A 21,033-nucleotide genomic window follows, 5' to 3' on the forward strand; every position below is an offset into this window, starting at 1 on the left:
TGACTCATTAATGATCCTATAGGGAAGACACTACCATCATCCCCATTTTACAGATGAGAAAACTGAGGCACAGTAGATGCCATGGTGTACCCCTCAGAGTGCCCCTTTAGGATCAAAGGGTTCATTCCTGCATGTGTGAGAACTGCAGCCCACATAAAAATAAATGGACATAAATTGCTTTTGGATAAAGTTAGATTGGCTATAAGGAAAAATATTTTAACTCTATGATTGGTCAGCACCCACATATTTCACAGAGGGGTACGCTGCGACCTCTCCTTAGAGATCCACAGATGATGGGGTGCATGCACATCCATGTAGACCAGTTAAAGGGAATTTTATCTACAGAGGGAAAGATGCCAAGTAATTCCCTGCAGTTCCCAAGATTTGATGATGATGCGACTTAACATGCTACATGCTGCTGCTCCCAACATGGGACTGCTGACAAGCAGATTTCTCAAGGGATTCCCTGAGCCAAATTCTCCCCTTTAAAGACCCAAGACATAAATCAGCTAGGGGTGGGTGTGTTCAAAGAGCAATAACAACCACTCTCTAATTACGCACAGTCTCCTAAACAGGGCACCAGCAGAGCAGCAGAGACTGCCACTAGTAAATGAAATTTTTAAAACCCTGCTGTAATCACTCCCCTGACGTGCCCTCTTCCTTAAGCTCCGCTCTCAGTTATTTTTTATTTATCATAATTACTTTAGTAATAAGATTTGTTTCCTTGTTATTATATACATTCCAGTGCAGAGAAACAACAACAAAAAAATAATGGCCAAAAAGAGTTATGTTTCTTATTTATCTCCTTGGCCGTTAGTTATTGGGCCAGGGGGAAGCATGGCAGAGTAGCGAGAAACTGTAAATAGAGAAGAAAGTGTTTCTGTGGAGCGAGGATGTATGGGAGCATATTTGCAAGAAGGCAGCTGGGCAATGAAGGAGTAAGGCTAATAATTCAAAATGCTTGGGTGGCCCACAGAGATAGATAACCAAGGAAAAGGTAACCTGGAAGTCAGGGCAGGGAGGGTGAGTCCTCACTATCAAAGTGCGTGTACTGCCTTTGACTTTCCTGCTTACAAACTCTGGCCTGCCAGGCAGAAGGGCCCAGACAGAACTAGAGAGCTAAGTTAGCTCTAAGGCAATTTCCCAATGCCCACCTTGGAAATGCAATTCCTTCTGGTTCCTGACAGGGTACACTTTTCTAGGAACGTGGGCTTCTGTGGGCTTGGGCTTGGGTACAAGGAGATTTCTTCTGTTTCCCCTTTAGATATCTCTCTTCTTAGACTGGGAGGCAGTCCCAGGCTGGGGAAGACAGACTCCACAGACCTGCTCATTACAGATGCCCTGAAAAGCTTTCAGAGACTCCCTGATGGAAGCTGATTATATGCTGGCTTCCAAAGGCAAGAAGCCAGGTATTTTGTCCATTCCAATTGGCCAAGTAATTCTATTTAAAGACCAAGCATGAAGAGGGAAAAAGGCATTAGCAGAACTCCCCAGTTCTAAGCTTTATCTAATGCTGTGTTTTTGGTACCATTTATTCAGTTGGACACCCACTCCATAATTTTAAAACCAAAAAGACAACCATGCTTTAACAAGATAGTTATATGTATCTAAGGGAGGCTTTCTCACTTTTGACCTTATCCCTCCCTCTGCAGAATTTCTATCCTACTGCCATGGCTTGTCCTGGGCCTCTTTGTGAAACTAAGAAAGGAAAAGCAGGACAAAGATCATTAAACCTTCTTAGACTGGTCATTGAGAAGAGCTTTGATGCCCTACCATTAAAATTTACACATCAGAACACAGTAAGAGGAAACTTTACTGCTGTATAGTGATAAATAGTTTTGAAGTACTATGGTATTTGATCATGATAGTAATCAGAAGCAAGGTGCAGGAGTTAGGGCTTACTACTTCCTTAATAAATTGATGAAACAGAGTAGAGGGAGTAAATAACTTGTCCAAAGTCACACAGCTGGAAAGGTTTGACGTAAGCTGGGTCTTCTTCCCTTCACATGGTCAGAATTCGTTGTACTACATCACCGTCATGATCGTCACAGATGGAAAAAACGCTAGAGCCAGGGAGAATGAAGGAAAAGCAAAAATTGTTTCCCCTGGAGAAAGGCAATGAGATTGTATTATAGCTCTGATAACCAGGGGAGAGGCTCTCCCTCTTCGCAAAAGCAGGCGCCCCGAGAGTAAATAACAAAAGAAAAAGCATCCTCAGTTTTGGCAGGGGTTGTCAGGGCTGTGTTTCCTATTTCCAGTTATAGATTTTTGTGTATTTTCAGTAGCCATGTAGCATTCATCCCTAAATACATGGTAGATGTGATGGGAATTGAGAAATAACAAATCTGTATTGTACCCAAGGGTTTGCTTTATAAAGACTTCTAAGTGTATGTTGAAAGAAAGTGTTACAAGTGAGAATGCTAAGAAGAGAGATGTCTAAAGGGGAAATTGAGACAGAAGAATAGATGCTCATGTATGTCCCCCCATCCCTGCTCCCCTGCCTTACAGGAGGATTGGAGGAGGAGTGGAGGGAGGAAAGGAGGAACACTGGAATGCAGACAGACATCAGACGTTGCCCAGCCAATGAAGGAGCAAAGCATTTAACAAAACAAGTGCATTTTCCCAAGAGCCTTGGCCCCAACTTGATCAATGATTCTGCAATACTGAATCATTTTTAATTTAATGCTTCTGGGAAGTGAGGGGGAAACCCATCAACTACAGGCACAGTTGGCAAGAGCTGGGTATTAGCATTTGGCAGCATTTATTATCGCTGTTTATGATGGCATAAATTAGGTTTATGCTGATATAATTAATAACCCTAAATTTGGGAATAATAAATAGTAATATTTATTTGGAACTGCAATGCCTGAGGAAGGCAAATGGAGTCCTCAAGCGCCTGGCTCTCTCTCTCTCTCTCTCTGTGCAGGAGGTTGTAAGGATGGGGTGTGAGTGAGGAAGCCTTTGGGAATGCACTCCCAGGACCCAGCCCCAGCACTATGCATCATTTAACACTATGCAAATGACTTAGCAGCAGGACCAGAAGACTTCCCAGAGCAAATAATTTCCCTTTTGGTCTCTATGAACAAGTTCATCAGCAAGATTGAGTGTGTTGCATTTCCCTCTAGAACCAGGGCCTTCAAATGTTCTCTGAATCCATACTGTTCCTGTGGTTTATGTACAGAGATTTGGACAGTTGCAAACAAATGCCATGTTTTCCATGGGTCTTTGCACCCCCACCCCTTGTCTAAAGAGGCATCATGATTCCTTGCCAATTGCCTGTGGACCATGATTTGAGAATTACAGAAAGATATTTGCAATGAAAGAATTTAAGGCAGAAAACAGTTACTTCTGGATTTTTTCAAAGTCAAATGTATCTGTCCTTCATTTTATCAAGTTGTAAACAAAAGCAGTGAAATTAAAATATTCCTGTAAATGTTCCCTTTTTTGTCTAGGGACATATCTTAGCATTCCAAATGGCTGAGCTTTTCATCTCTACTTTTTTCCAGTGAGGGCAGGAAGTAGATAGGAAAACCATAGTTCCTTAGACCTCTTCTTGGATCAGAATAACAATTTTTCCAATTTCCAAATATAAGGAAAGCAAAGCAAAGAGAGAGTTTGAATGCCCTTTGCCCAACTCCCCTTAGAGTGTCTTGACACAGAGATGTGCAAACAGGGTAGAACCAGAACACAGATTGACATTATTTCATTCAAACACTCAACCTTTGCTCCATGCCTAAAAAAATCTTAAATTTTTCTTAAAAACAAATAAAGCAAAAATGTCCATGTACTAATAACTTTGGTCCATTCCACACAGTACAAAATAGCAGAACAATCTAAATTAACAAGTAAGGAATTAAACACGATTGCAAGTTTAAGCTCCTTTGTCAGCCCCCAGGAGGAGCAGCTGAGTTCCATGTTGAAGAAACAGGTGGCTGACATAGATTAAGCATTAACTGCTAAGAGATTATAATTTTTGGATAAGCAAACATTTCACAGAGGGATGCCGCAGCAGGAGCTTTGGACTGTCTTGGCCTCTCTCTGAAAGGACAAGTTTGGGGGTGAAACCTTGGAATGAGAGTTCAACAGGGAGTATGATCTCATATCATGCCATCAGCAGCATTAGCCTCATTTCTACAGAAAATATGGACAGAATCAATTGATTTTCCCAAAGCCCACAAAACATGCAGAACTTTCTCCTATATAGTCTTCAACTTGTGATCATCTAACCTTCAGAGGGTGGAAGACAGTGCCTTGCTGTGTTCCAGAGACAGAAAAAGATAGAGAGACAGAGAGATGGGAACAGACAGATGGAGAGATTGAGACACAGAAAGAGAGAAAGAAACAGAGGGACACTGGGAGGTTGACCACCCGACGGCCAGTCTTCCTATGCCTTTGCTGATTCCCCTCCTTCTTCCTGCCCCTCCTTCTTCATCCAGCAGAGGATCCTTGGTCCTCTGCCCTTACTTTGTGGGGGAACACTGTAGACCTCACCCCCACATGCATACAGGGAACGTGTGCTTTGGAAGCCAAACATGGACCAGCAAATCTATGGAGTCATGTTCCAACATGATCCAAGAGTTTTAAGAGAATAAATTCTCTAAGCTTCAGTAGATTCACAGACTCTATGCCTATTAAAAGGTCTGGAAGACTGAGAGACTTCCCAGACTTAAAACCAGTCTCCCCCATGTGTCTACAGCATTTCTTTTAAAACAGTAAGAGATGACTAAAAAGGGGGCAAAGAAATGAACAATGCTAAATAATTATGATGCCCACAAGGTTCAACAAAAGTCATGCCTCAGGTGGATAGGACATAAACTTTACCTTCCAATGTAACCTATAGTGAAACATTTTAGGGTCCTTTCTCTGGTCTGGAATGACCTTACCTGGAGGACCACATTTTGAGAGATTTTAGAAAGAGCAGGTGCACCCAGAGTTAGACTTAACAAACATATTAGACACCTACTACTCCCCAAGTTCCATGCTAGAAACATTCAAGAGGAGAGTCACCAAGAAGTGATGACATAGTGGGGTTGTATAGCATAGTGGAAGAAATACAAGCTTTGCAACCAGGCAAACTTGAGTTTAATTCCTAACTTGGAAATTTTCTGCATATGTGACTGACCTTGAGTATGTCATTCAATCTTCTTTTCTCTCAATTTTTTTTAAGTCTACAAAATAGGAGTGAAATATTTACTTTTTCAAGTAGGTAAAATAATTAGAAGTCATAAGTCTAAGAAATTTAAAAAGTTAAAATCATATGTTTATCCTATCAGCTTGACAAAAAACAAAAAAGGTTGATAATGTACAGTGTTAACAAAGGTATGAGGACCAGGCACTTTTATCCATTGCTATTAGGAATATATTCTGTGAATTTTCTAAGTAGAGTAATTTGGCAATAATATGCATCAAAATAAAATACACATAACATTGGGCTTACCGGACTACCTTTGAAAATTTATATTAAGGAAATGACCAGAAAAATTTACTAAGAATATTACAAGACTATTCATCTTTCTATTATTTATAATAGAGAGTAGTTTAAATTAATTACTGATGATATCATATGTATTCTTTGCCTTAGGAAGATTTTGTTAGTTTATAAATTATACTACAAAATATATTATCTTATGAAAGTTAAAATAGGTATGATATAGAAATATACTTGAGGAAATAGCTGATATAATTAAAGCTGTCGATTTTTAAAAAAATGACTAATGGATCTCTTCCAACTTGCGTTTTTCTCTGGGCAGGTTGATTCAGAAGAGTCTCCATGTTACAAAATTCTACAGGCACTATGTGATTATAATAGATTATAATGTGAATGATGCCTCTTGGAATTATATAATGCAATAGTCTTGAATTTGGGTGCTTTTGAATTTCTTCTTCAAGCTTTCTCTGTACATGTTGAATTGTTTATAATAATGATGTGTCATTTTTTTCCATTAGAGCAATAAAACCATTTTGTTTTTTTCAAAACAAAGAAGTCACATATACACAGTTCTAAGCACCATGATAGTGCATGTCAGGCACTTAGTTAATAGATGCTTTGTGCTTATTTTCACCTATTGCCAAACCTCTGCAAACTACAGGATTCAGACTCCCTTGCCAGTTGGCTTTCCTGTAGCTTCTGCCAATGAGAGGCAGTAGAGAGAGAGAGGAAGGCAGGAGAAAAGAAAGAAAAAGATCCCCTTTCTGATTTCCAGCTCCAGTTAAGGAAGCTAGAGCAGCTGCAGTCCAGTGAGCCAATCCCTGCTTCTTGAGCACTCATGGAACCAACATTGCTGCACACCCTCAAAGGTACCAGCAGCAAGAGAGACCTAAATGGTTCTCTTACCATTTGGATACAAGCCACTCTAGACCCATTCATGCCCGAGGCTGTGCCCTCTGGGGCACTGAAGCCCCAGCCAAGTCTGTCCCCTTTCTCAGAGTTCCAAACTCCAGCCTTATGGAGTCCCTCAAGCTCCTAGGGTTTGGTAACTTCATTAAGAAACCATTTTTCAGGCATCTTGTCCTGTTACAGAGTTTTCACTGCTCATGATGGTTGACAATGGGAATAACCAATCCACTCAATGACTGTACACTGCTCCCTACACACGTAGAAGCCATCACAGACAACAAATATCATAGTTCAAATAGCAAGTATGTGGATTGCTATGATATCTAGATTTGGCATCATATGCTCCTAGGCTATTTGTATATTCCCATCTAGGTGCGGAGGCAGCCTAAGCAGCAATTGAGGTTGAAATTCTCACCATTCTATTGTTTGGGAGCTCAGAGAGGATCTTCTATTCTTACTTGTTCAAATTTTTAAAAATGATGTACTTATTAATAAGTCTTCTGTCTATTTAAATACACTGATCTGTGAAATCCCAAAGTCTGAGAACCACTACTACATGTTATTATATGGAACTTAAAATACATTAAAAAGTAGATCTAAGCGGGTTTCATCCCAGGGATGCAAGGATGGTTCAAAATATGCAAATCAAAAAAAGTGATTCACCACAAAGAAGCAAAAACAAAGACCATATGATCATTCCCATCAATGCAGAAAAAGCATTTCACAAAACCCAGCACTGTTTCATGGTAAAAATCCTCTAAAAACTAGTCATAGAAGGAACATACCTTAAAATTATAAAGGCCATGTATGAAAAACCTATGACCAACATCATACCGAATGGGGAAAAGTTGAAAGCATTCCCACTAAGAACTGGAACAAGACAAGGGTGCCCAATGCCACCATTTCTATTCAACATAGTGCTGGAAATCCTAGTCAGAGAAATCAGGCAAGAGAAAGAAATAAAGGGAATCCAAATCAGGAAAGAGGAGGTCAAACTATCGCTATTTGTTGATGATATAATCTTATATCTAGAAAACTCTAAAGGATCCACCAAAAGACTATTTGTGTCTCCATCTGAGGTTAGGTAGACTAAAATGAACAAGGGTTTTAGAGCTAGACAGACTGGGTTAAAACCCCAGCTCTGGGGCAAGCTTACTATATAACCTTGAACATGGGTGCATATGTGTGTCCATGTATATATGCACATGTGTGTTTCAATTATCTGGACAATTTATTTTGCCATTTTTGCCTTGAACTAGGTATATGATCTTAGAAAACTCATCTTACCTGTTTGGTCTCAGTTTCCTTATGATTTGAAGCATTGGGACTAAATAATATACAAGAACCTACCAAGCTAGAACATTTTACGATTCTTTCATTCTATTTCCCTTAAGTCTCTACAGCCAAGTGGGGATAGACCTGAGTTCTAGCCCTGGCTCTGTAACATGAGCTATTCAAACTGTATGCAAGACTGAACCCCTGTGTGTTTATGAAGAAATTGCATAGAAGACCTACATTTGTTGGGCCATAGTGATGATTACATAAGACAATATATGTAAAAGAACTAAATACTTTAGTTATTTAATAAAGTGCTGAATAATTTTTTTAGGTAAACTTATGTCAGTAGAGTAAAGCCTTCACAACTCACAGCAGAGTAAATGACTATTGGCACATACTTTAAATGGTCCTGCGTTGTTAAATTGTCAAGATTTTTTATCTGATTTTTACAGTTTGATTTGTCTCCTCTAGTGCATTCAGCTATTACTTCTTAATACCTTGGTGTATCTATTTGTAATTCGCCCTTTGCTCTTTATTGCTGTTTGCTTCTGTTTTGCAATGGTCTTGGAAGGAGGTAATTAAGTTTGTAGAGTTATACATACTCTAAGAATCAATATGCTCTGATTCTCCTGTAAATAAATTGTTAGGCTGTGTGTTGACTTTATAAAAATTATTTTGTCATTACCACCCAAAAACTAAAATTTGAAAATTGGGAATCATGTTTGACTTCTTCCATCCTTCACCCTGTACCTATTTATATACATCATGGCTGCCATTAAAGTGGGATAGGTACCACCTACAATCTCCTCACTTCCCACTTTAATCAAGCCATCATTATGATTTCTGATCGAATGCAATTTGTTGACTTCCTGTTCTATTTCACTCCACCTTGGGAAGAAGTATAAGAGTCAAGGGGCCAAGTGCAGTGGTTCATGCCTATAATACTAGCACTTTGAGAGGCTGAGGCAGGAGGATCACTTGAGGCCAGGAGTTTAAGACCAGCCTGAGCAAGAGAAAGGCCCTGTCTCTACAAAAACATAGAAAAATTATCCAGGCATATAGGTGTGCACCTGTAGTCCCAGCTACTCAGGAGGCTGGGGCAGGAGGACCAGCTGAGGAGACTGAGGTTTCAGTGAGCTATGATGACACCACTGCACCCTAGCCCCAGATGACAGAATGAGACCCTGTCTCAAAATAAATAAATAAATAAAAATAAAAATATAAAAGAGTCAAAGAACCACTGAATCAGTCCTTTTGGATTAGTCAGAACTCACCCCAATCCAATACTACCAGGCCAATTAGATAGCAATTTGTTTCTTTTGGAACTTACCATAACCATCCATGTTTATATTTTGTTTTCCTGTTCAGAAATGTGTTGCTAAGAGATCCTTGGCTTGGCAAAATCCACTATGTTTTTCAGGAAATTCCTGGTTTTGTCCCCATGACCACTGTTATTAAAACCTCCCAGACATCTTCAGAGGTTTCATCACCGCCACCATGGAAAGGAACTACTCTACTTTTACAGATTCTTGTAAGCTCCATGGAGGCCCATGATTACTTGTGAAAGAAAAATACAGTCTAGTAAGTTAAGTACCAATTTCAGATTTGGGTTCTCTAATCGTTATGCAAGGATTGCTTCTTTGCTGGTCAGACGATATCCAGGGCAGTTCTATCACCTTTAAGAAGCCTATTAATAAGAGTATGTTCAGAGAAAAATCAATAAAGATGAGAACATCAGAAACAACATCACATAAACAATGTTTAGGTGAACTGCACCACACCGGGATAGACTTTGCATGGGGAAGTTCAGGCGTGTGCAAGGGGGGTTAGATTTTATCCATGAATATCTAAAGGGAATTTTCCCAAGGGAAGAATGCCTAAAATGGGTGAAGCTAACAGAGAAAAGATCAAAACACAATAAAACACAAATCTACCTAATTATACACAGGGCAATGAGCAAGCCCTGAAATGGAATGTCAACCACAGAAATAGTTCCAGTGGAAGTAGGATAAACCATGTGTTAGGTATGTTCAAAGGAGGGCTCAGGTGCTGAGACTTTTAAGCCCTTTTATTGTGAGATGTTATGCATCTAGGCAGTCTCAAGTCTCTTCATAATGATGTGCTATGACCTATGGATTTTCCTATCTGTGGAATAACACTGTGATTTCCAAGTCCCTATCAGCCAAAATTGTTTGGGTGATCTAAGTGCCTTGAGCTCCATGATAAAAGATGCTATATAAATGAAAAGGGTAATTTTAGTCATAATAAATAATGGTAATGATGATGAATACCAGGGTCACTGAGAAGAAGCTGGCCTGCCATTTGGGACCCCAGAGCAACCAGCTGTGAGCTGGAAATAATGTGTGTCCAGGCCAGGAGGAGACTCAGTGACTGAGACCACATTAAACTTCACACCAGAGGCCTCGATTAAGCCCCGGATTTGGAAGTGTGAGCATTGGAAATGGAAGAAACAACAATACACAATTCCTGAGCTTGAATATTGCCTTGAGCTTATGAGACCTTTTCCCAGAAAGGTCAACAGGGAGCACATTGTCTTGCTCTTCCAAAAGAAGAGGAAACTGAACAGGGCAGGGGAGAGCCAGAATTTCAAACCAGACTTATGACTCCAGACCCCCTGCTCCTTCCATTCTCTGTCAGACCCCAGACAATTTCCTGGAAGGAGAGACTTCAGGAAAGAGCTAACTTGGACAAGAAAATGTCGAAATGGGATCATGTCCCTCAAGATAGCTTGCATAGCTGTTTCCACCCACTTAGGACGAGAAAGCTTGCTAGTAAAATCATTGGCCGCTCAAGCAGGGAGGAACCGGTCATTGATGTCCTAGAGCTTCTGTCTGGAGTTAAGGAGCACATGGCAGGAGCCAGCTGAGTTCTGACCGACCAGGAGAGAACACTGCCCTGAGGCCTGGGCCAGCTTGAGAGTTTAGAGAAGCCTAAGTGCTGTCAGACATCTGAGTGATGCTTCTTCGTGAAGGACTTGGCCTCCTACTTTCCCCTCGTGCTTAGAGGACAACTAGTTGCTATAGAAAAAGAGAAGGGACTCTGCTCTGTGCCCAGCATTCTCTGCCCTAAAGCAAGCTCCACAAGGAAAAAAAATAAATGCAGTCCTGGAACTGCTGAGCTAGAACGACCTGACCTGTTAGGAACACATGGGGGCCTCACTTATCTTTCCTTTATTTGCATGTGTGTGTCTATTAAAATTTTATTCTTGCAGTCTGTAGCTTTGATTTGCTTTCATTTAGCATAGTTTACCATATTTCATCATTTGAAATTTATGCTGTTCCTCTTTTTATATTTTATCATCTTTATATTTTTAGCCTTTTTAACTTCTCTATCTTCGTTTTGTGCTTAGACTTTGAAGCTAGTCTATTCTCAGCTGTTTAACATTTAATTTCTTCCTCAAAGAAATAATTACAATTTCATCTTTCTAAAATCATTCTTATTTATTTAAGTCATTTTAATCTCTTTGAAGTTTTTTTTTTCTTTTTGCTTTTTAGCATTCCGTTATCTTTCTCATTTTATTATCTCATCCACTTCACCATTTTAATATTGCTCTATTTCCTCAGTTTTCTAAACTTGTGTTTTTGCTTCTTTAATACTGATTTTTTTGATTGTAAGTACATTTGTCATTTGTAGCTTTCCAAATTATTTTTTCTTTTAATAAAATTATTTTTTCTTTTCTTTTAGTTTCACTTTATCTTGTATTTTTCCCCCCAAAGGGTACAATGTCTACTTCTACAGTGAAAAGAATCATCTATTACCATAGGAAGGGGCTTTGTTCTTTGTCCACAAAATTGAAAACATGTGTTTGTCAATGTTAATCCTGCTTCTCCCACCCACAGGCCATGTGACCTTGAGTGCGTCATCTGACATCTGAGCCTCAGCTCCCAAATTCTGAGAATGCTGACCCTTTCCCAAAAACTTCACCAGACACAGGCGTCTTTCTTTCCATTGTACATTTCAAAGGGGCATGTAGAGACTGAATAAAGAGAAGAACTATCCCAACTGTCTCTTTTTTAGGCAACATTCCATTTAGCTAGGGTGACACCCTTATTATAGCTGTATCCAGAATTCAGTAAAATATTATGGATAATCAAGATTTCTCTGTAGTAAATATTAACGAGTAAATATAACCATTGGTCTTAACTGTTAAGACATCACAGTTTGAGCCCCGACTTTGCCACTAACTCACCAAGTGACCTGGGCAAGTCATTTGATTATCCTGGACACCAATTTCCTCTTTTATAAAAGGAGAGTGCAGGACTAGATTATTTCCTCTGGCATTAATTTCCTATGATTCTTTAATTTTCTAATCAAAGAAACCATGAGACTTGCATCAATATATATGGAAAATACACTGTTATTTGTACCAGACAACAGGAACTCGAGAGAATTTATTCTGGCTAGGATACCAAGGCCTCTGCAATCACACCCATTGGGTGAAATGCCAAAGTGTCACTATGGCAACATAAAAGCAGGCTAGGTTGGGCCAGGCGCCTGACGTACTTGCCGTTGATGACACCATCTGGGTTGAGCATGGGGATGATCTTGAAAATGAAGTTTTCCCTCAAGAGCCTAGCCACAGGATCACTGCTGACCAGGAACTCCAAGGCCCCCTTCATCACCCAGCTGGCATTGCTCTCTCCTGGGTGAACTCGGGCAGTGATCACCTGATATGGACGATGTCCTGTAAAGAAAGGGACATGAGACAATTAAACCTAAATACACTTCCCATTGCCATTAAGATAGTCTCCAGAGGACCAGATGTACACCTGACTGGCATGAAGCCCTAAGTAAATTGATTGTTTCTTATACATATCTGACCCACATTTACCCATTTTCTACCTGTCTCCGTGGTCTGCAAGACTCCAGAGAGTATAAAGCTAAAGCTCAAGGCTTTAAGAGATGTATTCTGAGGCCATGTATGGGCTGAGGTGGAAAATGTGTTTTGATTGATTAGTGATGTCTGTTCTCCACACACTCAAGGAAGGAAGGAGAAGGACATGGTATCACACCAGGAATGCACCATGTCCAATTTTGTGGGGGTTTTTTTCCTAACTATCTTTTCTGTTTGTATCCTCATCCAATTCCTTATTGCTCCTAAACTTACTCAAATAACAAGTACTAAATATTTGCTAAGTATAAATACCCCAGCCATGAAGCCAAAAGGTTAATAAACTAGTAATTTCTTTCCATATCATTCAAATCACTATGAGTCAAAATATGCCTTTTCTTCAATTAAACAGTAGCCTCTTATATTATTTTATTATTTAATGTATTATTTGTGGCATACAATGTAATGTTTCAATGCATATAAACATTGTATAATGATCAAGTCAAGATAATTACCATATCCATCACTTTAAATATTGATCATTTTTTGTATGATAATAATATCCAAAATCTTCTCTTCTAGCTATATTAAAACATACACTACATTGTTGTCTGCTATAATCACCCCACCGGTAACATTAATAGAACAACAGAACTTCTTCCTCCTGTCTAACTGTAACTTTGTACCCCTCCTGTTCCTCCCTCTCCCTGAACTCCCTAGCCTCAGGTAACTACTATTCTACTCAATATGGAAGTTCCTCAAATAATATGATGAGTAGTAGCAATCCTACTACTTGGTTTTTATACAAAAGAAATAAAATCAGTATATTGAGGAGATATCAGCACTCCCATATTTATTGCAGGCACCTTGATCCTATTTCTTGAAACTCCCATGTTATTCCCAGTAGTCAAGTGTGGAATCAACCTAAATGCCCATGTACAGATGAATGGACCAAGAAGAAGATGTCAGATGTGAAACAGGTAGATAGATGGATAGAGCCATATTAAACCATAAAACAGAATGAAATCCTGTCATTTACAGCAACACAGATGAGCCAGGAGGACATTATACTGAGAGAAATAAGCCAGACACAAAAGCACAAACACTGCATGATCTCACTTATATGTGGAATCTAAATAACAGCCATTTTTAGGGCACAAACTGCATCTCAAATTGTGCACAAAGAAAGAAAGAAACTGAATAATTCTCAATTACAAAAGTAAAGAACAAGTGATAGAGGATAAGGAAGTAAGTTTTTAAATTACTGAGTTGTATTATCATCAACTAAAACAAAAAAATCCCCACACTATCTTTCTCTTCCCTATTTCCCCTGGCAGCCATTAACGCTCTGAGGTCTAGATTTCAGGAGTGTAACTCAGTGCATTCTTACTACCTATGGTGAGAGCGGGTCACGTCAGCTCCTGTGAGTCATCTACACATTGGAGATAAAAGTCAGCTATGTTTTCCCTTAAGCAGGTGTCTTGAGCATATTCCAGTAACTGTGGAAAACACTAAGTAGAACAAGTTGAATACATTAGAGTCCTTGTGCTCCAAGAGGCCATAGCATTTGTCAGTGGTGACAAATAATATAAGCAAACAATGACACGTGAGCTAATGAAGGTATATCTAAGGCACATATGAAAAAAGTAGATCTGAGAGAAGTAAGGACATTTCCAGAGACATAATTGGTATTTGAACTGGATCTTACAGAATAAGTGTTATTTACCTGATAGAGAAGGTGAACAGGGCCTTCTAAGCAAAGAAAATGACACATGCAAGAAGCACAGAGGAGAAATCAATGCATTCAAAAATAAAGTTATTTGTTGCCAAAGCAAAGAGTTAGAGATGGTAGAATACAAATTTAGAAAAGTAGGCTGGTGTCAAACTGGTAGGATGCTTTCTTATGTGTTTTGTTTAGGGATTTGGACTTTATCCTGTTCTCAATCATGGAGTCAGCATCTCTCCGGTGTCCTGTGATCAGTAACAGAGGCTATCCCAGAATCAGATACCAATGACAGAGTGAATGTTTGCTCATGGTATTCTACACATGGCACAAAATGCCAGGAGCCTGCCCCAAAGCCCTTCTCTTCTTCTTTCTTATTAGCAGAGTCCTGATTTTGTGGAGGAAGGAATTTTTCTAGATTAAAATACTCAGCTTCATGGATCCTCTTATAGGTAGAAGTGGCATTTAACACAGTTGTGTCTGGTGACAGATAAATGTGAGCAGGGGGCGAGTCTTTAATGGAAAACTAATTAAAGGAGACAGTTTCACTTGGCAAATGCCACTTGGTTTTTATGTCTTGTGTTTTGCCTTTCTTCCTGTTTGCACCTGCACCTAGATGTGAAAATCAAAGTCACATGGTAAGAATAGTGACCATAAATGTTAGAAAGAGCCAGGGTTTTTGATAGATTCCTTAAGCAGCTATACTATACCTTCACTGGCTTCTTCAAGATTTCTGGATATTTGAGAACCATAAACTAATATTTGGCTAGGCCATTGTAATCATGTTTCTTTTACATCCAGTTACACTCAAGTCTAACATGTGAATGTAAGATCAGGTTTAAAGTCATCCCTATAATAATATTACCTTGAACGATAGGCATTCAGGTGTGCTTTCTAGATTGAGAAACGAGTGAAAGAGTGAGTGTAATGAGAATGATATTTGACATATATTAATATGTTTCAGAAAAGAAGAGTTGAGAATCACTATTTTTTTTAAATGGGAGTCAATGATGCTTTCTCACCAGGGAAAGACATGCCAAAGACTGTGCTTTAGAGAAAGAATTCTGAAATTATTGCAGATAATACCTTCACCCAACCAGAGACAGCATGATGTAGTGAATTAGAGAACACCCTTAGGAACCACACTGCCAGGGTTCAAATTCCAGCCTCACCATCTTTTCAACCAGAGATGAGTTATGGAAGTTTTTGAAGAAATTGAGCAATGGATTTGTCTGTCTGTTGGGGCTGCTCTAACAGAATACCATAGACTGAGTGGCTTACAATCAACAGAAATTTATTTCATACAGTTTTGGAGGCTGAGAAGTCCGTGATTAAGGTGCCAGGAGATCGTGTGTCTGGCACGGGCCCACTTTATGGCTCATACTTGGCTGCCTTTCACTGTGTCCTCACATGTGGAGGGAACAACTGGGCTCCCTCAGGCCTCTTTTATAAGGACACTGATCCCGTTTATAAGGGCACCTCCCTCATGACCTAATCAAATGCCAAAGTCCCCACCTTCTAATACCATCACTTTGGGGATTAAAATTTCAACATGAATTTTAGGAGGACACAAATATTTATTCCATAGCAGATTAGGTGTTCTGCATGTAAGACGAATGGCTCAGTAACTGAAACTTTCTAAATAGCATGTTGGGGGAAAGAGATATACAGTTAGCCAGCTGAGCGCAATTCAAATTAACTGGAGGTCAACTTTCCCACTACATCATTTGATCACAGTCAATTTCACTCTTCCAAAGCAAGCTGTGTTGGCACGCCAATGAAAAGCTTGTTTAGAAATAAAGAGGCTTGATGAATTTGTACCCAATCAGTATCCTATTTTCAGTTCTATAATTCCATATCAATCTCTTTGTGATTTTTGAACCATGTTCATTTGCAGTATATTGGACAACAATAGTAAGTGCTTCCAGCCTAGCAAGAAGAAATAAAAAAAATAGTTTAAGTGCTTGTAAATTTTGACACTAACCGAACACTCTCATTGTCTGGGCCAGTTGGCTTCTATTGCCTGATGTGCCCAGTACAATACAGTGCATTCGTCAGTAAGACAAATGCAAGCTGTAACAGTGTGTTTCATTCCTTCCAGAGTCAGGTTGATAACTTGCTACATTGTAATACACCACAAGACCTAACAGGCTGTGCTAGCATCCTGAAGAAGCAAATGGGGAAAATTGTGGATTCTTGTGAAGATATAAGCAACATTTTAGCCATTTTTAGTTGGTTTTCCTCTCTTCCCCTCTGTGATTTAAGACAATTTTGTAGTCATATTGGTGAGTTAAACTTATGGAACCATTCAGTTGTAACAGCAAATGGTACTCCAGAGAACCCATAATGGACAACAGCTGTGAATAGTACGCAACACACAGGCATGTGTTTTTTCTTGTAATTGACAATTTCAGTCTTAGTAACTCATTTCTGCTTAGGACCAGGCAAAAACTGTCAGGTATTTCTATTTTTTTTTTTTCTGGAATTTATAACATCTCTTCCATTGACCACCACAGTCTATGGAGGAGTCATGGTTTGGCCACATCCTAATTCTTACATCTACCCATTGAATTTATGTCAGGAGTAATGACATCTGTAAAGAGATATTAGCAACAAGTAGGGGATTGAATAATACCTCAGAGATATCAGGCCTTTAGGCCAATGAAAAGTTGAGCAAAAACTGAAGACATGTATGATGATATACATGTGTACCCAACTATATAAACATTCATTCATTTATTCCTTCTTTCTTTCAACACTATATATTAAGCTCCCACTGCCACTCTACAGGGTTCTACAGATTCCAAGAGAAATAATGGTTTTTCCCTTTGGGGAACTTATAATAGTCTGTGGGAAAGACAGGCATACAGATAATTACGATCCAATGTGACCAGGGACATTTGTCAAACATTTCCACGAGCAAGCACAGTGGAATACCCATTAACACGTTATTTATACCAACACAAGCAACTGAGACTTAATGACAGCAACTGAGACTTAAGACATTAATTAATGTCTTAAATGTGCATTGACAGGAAACTAGTTGAAGAAATGATACATAAAACAGAATATTATGCAGCCATTAAAAATGACACATAGGTCTTTTTCTGTTGGTACAAGAAAGTATCTGTGACGTAACGGTGAGTGAAGAATGAAATAGGAAAGAGAGTTGCATCATAAAAGGACCCCATTTGTATGTAGTTGTGACATGTATTCAAAGTTATTGTTACACAGAGATGCATCTGCAAGTAGAGGTCATCAGAGCAATTTTTATGTCTTCTTTATCCTTATCTGGTATGTTTGCCTCTTCAGAAAATAATAATCATATGTCAGTGTTCATAAAAGCAACAAATTTTCAAATAGGACACCACAGGTAAGGAAGAGTAAAAAAAATGAATTTTCACATAACTGGTAACATTTGATCTAGTGTGTCCAGTTTCAGCATTTGCCAGGTAAAGAAAAGAAAGGAGAGAAGTAGTAGAAAAGCCTAAGTATTACAGATCTATTTGCAAGCTACTAAGGTCATAAAGTACATAATACCTGAGGGAGAGTGAAGTGATATTACGTGACTGAAGCACTAGCTATTTGGAAGGGAAGAGGGAGAGTGAAGCTACAGAGCTAAGTTTGCACCTGCTTCTGCAGGCCTTGGTAGCACATGCTAAGGAGTTGGAGAATAATCTTGTAAGCTGCGGAAGGACTGTGGAAAATCATTATGCAAAAGTGTGATGGGATGGGGCTTCTTGTCGAAGCTGAAGAGTTAGAGAATGGCGTTAAAGGATAGAAGAATTGCCAGGAAAGCAGATTGTGATTTCAAGGTGAGGTCAGCTAATACGAAGACCAGCAAACCTAGGAAAGAATGTGTGAAAACCCGACAAAAGGGAAATGGGGTGAGGAAGGAAGGAGACAGGAACAGGAATAGAAAAGGAAGTGGCAATGAAAGACAAAATTCTTGTGAAAAAAGGTGTGGTGGGAAAATGTGTATGCTTATATAGGATATATTATACTAATGTTTCCCACAAAAGGGAGCATACTATGCACATTTTATTCACTGCACATTTTTTACTTACCAATATATACTGGAGATCTTTCCATATCAATATGAAGAGATACTTCCATCTTTTTTCTTAGCTTTATTGTGGTATAGTTTCCATAAAATAAATTTTTAGCAATTTTAATATTACAATTCAATGAATTTTGACATATGTATACAGTGTCATGTGATCATCATATAAAACATCATTATCATCCCCCAAATTCCCTTCATTCCCCTCTGCTTGGTAATCCCTTCACCTACCCCTAGCCTCTAACAACCACTGATCTGCATTTTGCCACTACAGTGTCTTCTTTTCTGGAATTTCATAATAATTGGATCATACAGTATATAACCTTTTTGTCTGGCTTCTTTAACTTAGCATAATACTTTTGAGAGTCATCCATGTTGTTGAATGAATCCATAATTTGTTCCTTCTAATCACTGAGTTATAGTCCAGTGTACCACATAGCAATGGCTATGCCACAATTTGTCCTCTCATCTGTTGGTACACATTTGAGTTATTTCCAGTTCAGGGGTATCAGGAATAAAGCTGTTAGGATCAAAGAAGATTGTTGGGTGCGATGTTCCATATACAGCAATTAGGTCAAATTTGTTAGTCATATTGTTCATATTTTCTATATTCTTACTAATATTACATCTGTTTATTCTATGAATTACTGAAAGGAATATATTTAAAATCTAAAAAGATGATTTTGCCTTCTAATGTCAATTCTTATTTATTTTTATGCTATGTTATTAACTGCATACAGATTTAAAATTATTATGTTTCTCTAATTAACTGAACTTTTTTTTATCACTATGAAGCATCCTTCCATTTCTCCTAAGGCATTTTGCCTTAAGTCTCCTTTGTTTATAGTAATATGGCTATGCTGGCTTTCTTTTGGCTAATATTTATATCTTTTATCATCCCTGTACTTTCAATCTTTCCAAAAATTTTCAAGAAGTATTTGTCTCTTGATGCACCATATGGTTAGATATTGTATTTTATTTACTCTGATATTCTTCAATTTTCTTTTTATTGGAGCATTTGGTCAATTTGCATTTGATGTAATTAATGATTTATGTGGGTTTAATGCTATCATTTTATTATTTGTTCTCCATTTGTCCTAACTATTGTATGATCAATTCTTTTTCCTATCTTACCTTAATTGATTAATTGGGTATTTTTTCCTTGTATTAGCTTAATAGTTGTATATTCTTTTATTCTTCTTTAGTCAGTTACCTTAGAGATTACAAAATGCATCTTTGACTTATATAATTTACTATATTTTAGTTCCCACTATACATCTTAATATCCATTAAGACGTCTATGTTTATTATGTTATAAAGTCAGTACCAATTTAGATTAAACCATATATTTATCCTTTTAATTACTCTTCATTCCTTACTACATCTGCAAACTTCCATCAGGTTCATTTTTCTATTGCCTCAGAATTACCCTGTTGTATTTCTTCTAGTATAGATCTGCTAAGCCATGAACACTCACTTTTTGTTTATCTGAAAATAGACTCATTTTGTCTTCAGTTTTGAAACATATTTTTGCTGGGCATGGAAACACATCACATCTGCTGATGAACTCTCCATTCTCCACTTCTCTCTATGTTTCTTCCACTAAAATCTTGCAAGAACTTGGCTGCTTTAAACAGCCCTTAAAAGCATCTAGAAATTTGTCTCTTTGTTTTGCAGAAATAGAAATGTGTATTTTTATTTTTCTGTTGTATGTGTTCTTTTTACATGTTTTTTTTAAAAAAAGGAAGGAAGCTTTCATTGGCATTTTCAAGTTCTTAAACTTTCTTATATTCTTTGTTGTTGTTGTTGTTATCTTTTCTGTGATTCTCTTGATATTTCCAGGGAGAAAAATCCTGACACCTGCAAATAATGAAGTATTTCTTTCTCTCCAAAGGTTACATTACTTAATCCTGAGACACTTCTAATGTCTTAGGCAGAACTTCCTCAATGCTATGAAATGAAAAGAGTCCTTTAAATCCATGCCATGTTATTACAACCAATAGATATCTGATGGATTAACAAATACGTCTGGCATGCTCTGTCAACATGTGTGAGATTGTCTGTAATCATATTTATGACATTTCGATAGCACCTTGCAGCTGAGAAGGCACCTTAACCTACATTATTCCTTCAGTACTGGAAGTGAATCTGTGAAGTAGGCAATTCAAGTATCACTTTCTTGTTTATAAGGCTAGAAAGGAGAGAAAGGAAGAGAAAAACTTAGGTGTTACGAATTAAAATCCAGTATTCATTTTATAATGTATTATTCTGTGTGTATATATTTAAGAGGAAGGCTGAAATAAATCCTATTGAGACAAAACATGATATACTGAGGGAAAAACAAGTACCATATAAATTATGAATCAGAAGACTTGAGTCTGAGGTTTGGCTCTGCCTCTTATTAATTGAATGGATTTTGGAAAATTAAAATCTTTTGAAATCTCAGTCCCTGACCTATAAAGTAAGGCTCTCTTAGTTCTTTGTAGCACTAAATTCAATGATTATCAATGGCAATGTGAAATATTATAGATGAAAATCAAAACTTTTTAGCCAATGGTTTCAATCCCTTTTAATTCTATTATATTTTTCTGAATTCTTTTAATAGAGCTGCTAAAAGGAAGCAAAATTACATGGAGCTTCATCTCTCTTTTCTCTTTGTTCCATATTCAGATGCAAGTGCTAATAAGGGGGAAGTGGTCAAAAGTCTGGTGGCAGCAGAAGAAAATAGCAAGTGTGGATAATCACTGCTAATAATCAGCTTCTGAACAATCAAGTGTGGG

The 21,033-nt window shown here is 38.2% G+C and overlaps 1 protein-coding gene across 1 annotated transcript in view; it reads right to left on the reverse strand.

The window, feature by feature from the left end:
- AGBL1 (AGBL carboxypeptidase 1) overlaps positions 1-21,033 on the reverse strand; it is a 263,632-nt gene that overhangs the window by 119,555 nt on the left and 123,044 nt on the right. The window contains exon 11 of the mRNA XM_076005332.1: positions 12,140-12,320. Within this exon, the coding sequence (XP_075861447.1) occupies positions 12,140-12,320 (181 nt within the window). The remainder of the gene's footprint in view (positions 1-12,139; positions 12,321-21,033) is intronic.

Source organism: Microcebus murinus, chromosome 7 (genome assembly GCF_040939455.1).
Source record: "Microcebus murinus isolate Inina chromosome 7, M.murinus_Inina_mat1.0, whole genome shotgun sequence".
Taxonomy (NCBI): domain Eukaryota; kingdom Metazoa; phylum Chordata; class Mammalia; order Primates; family Cheirogaleidae; genus Microcebus; species Microcebus murinus.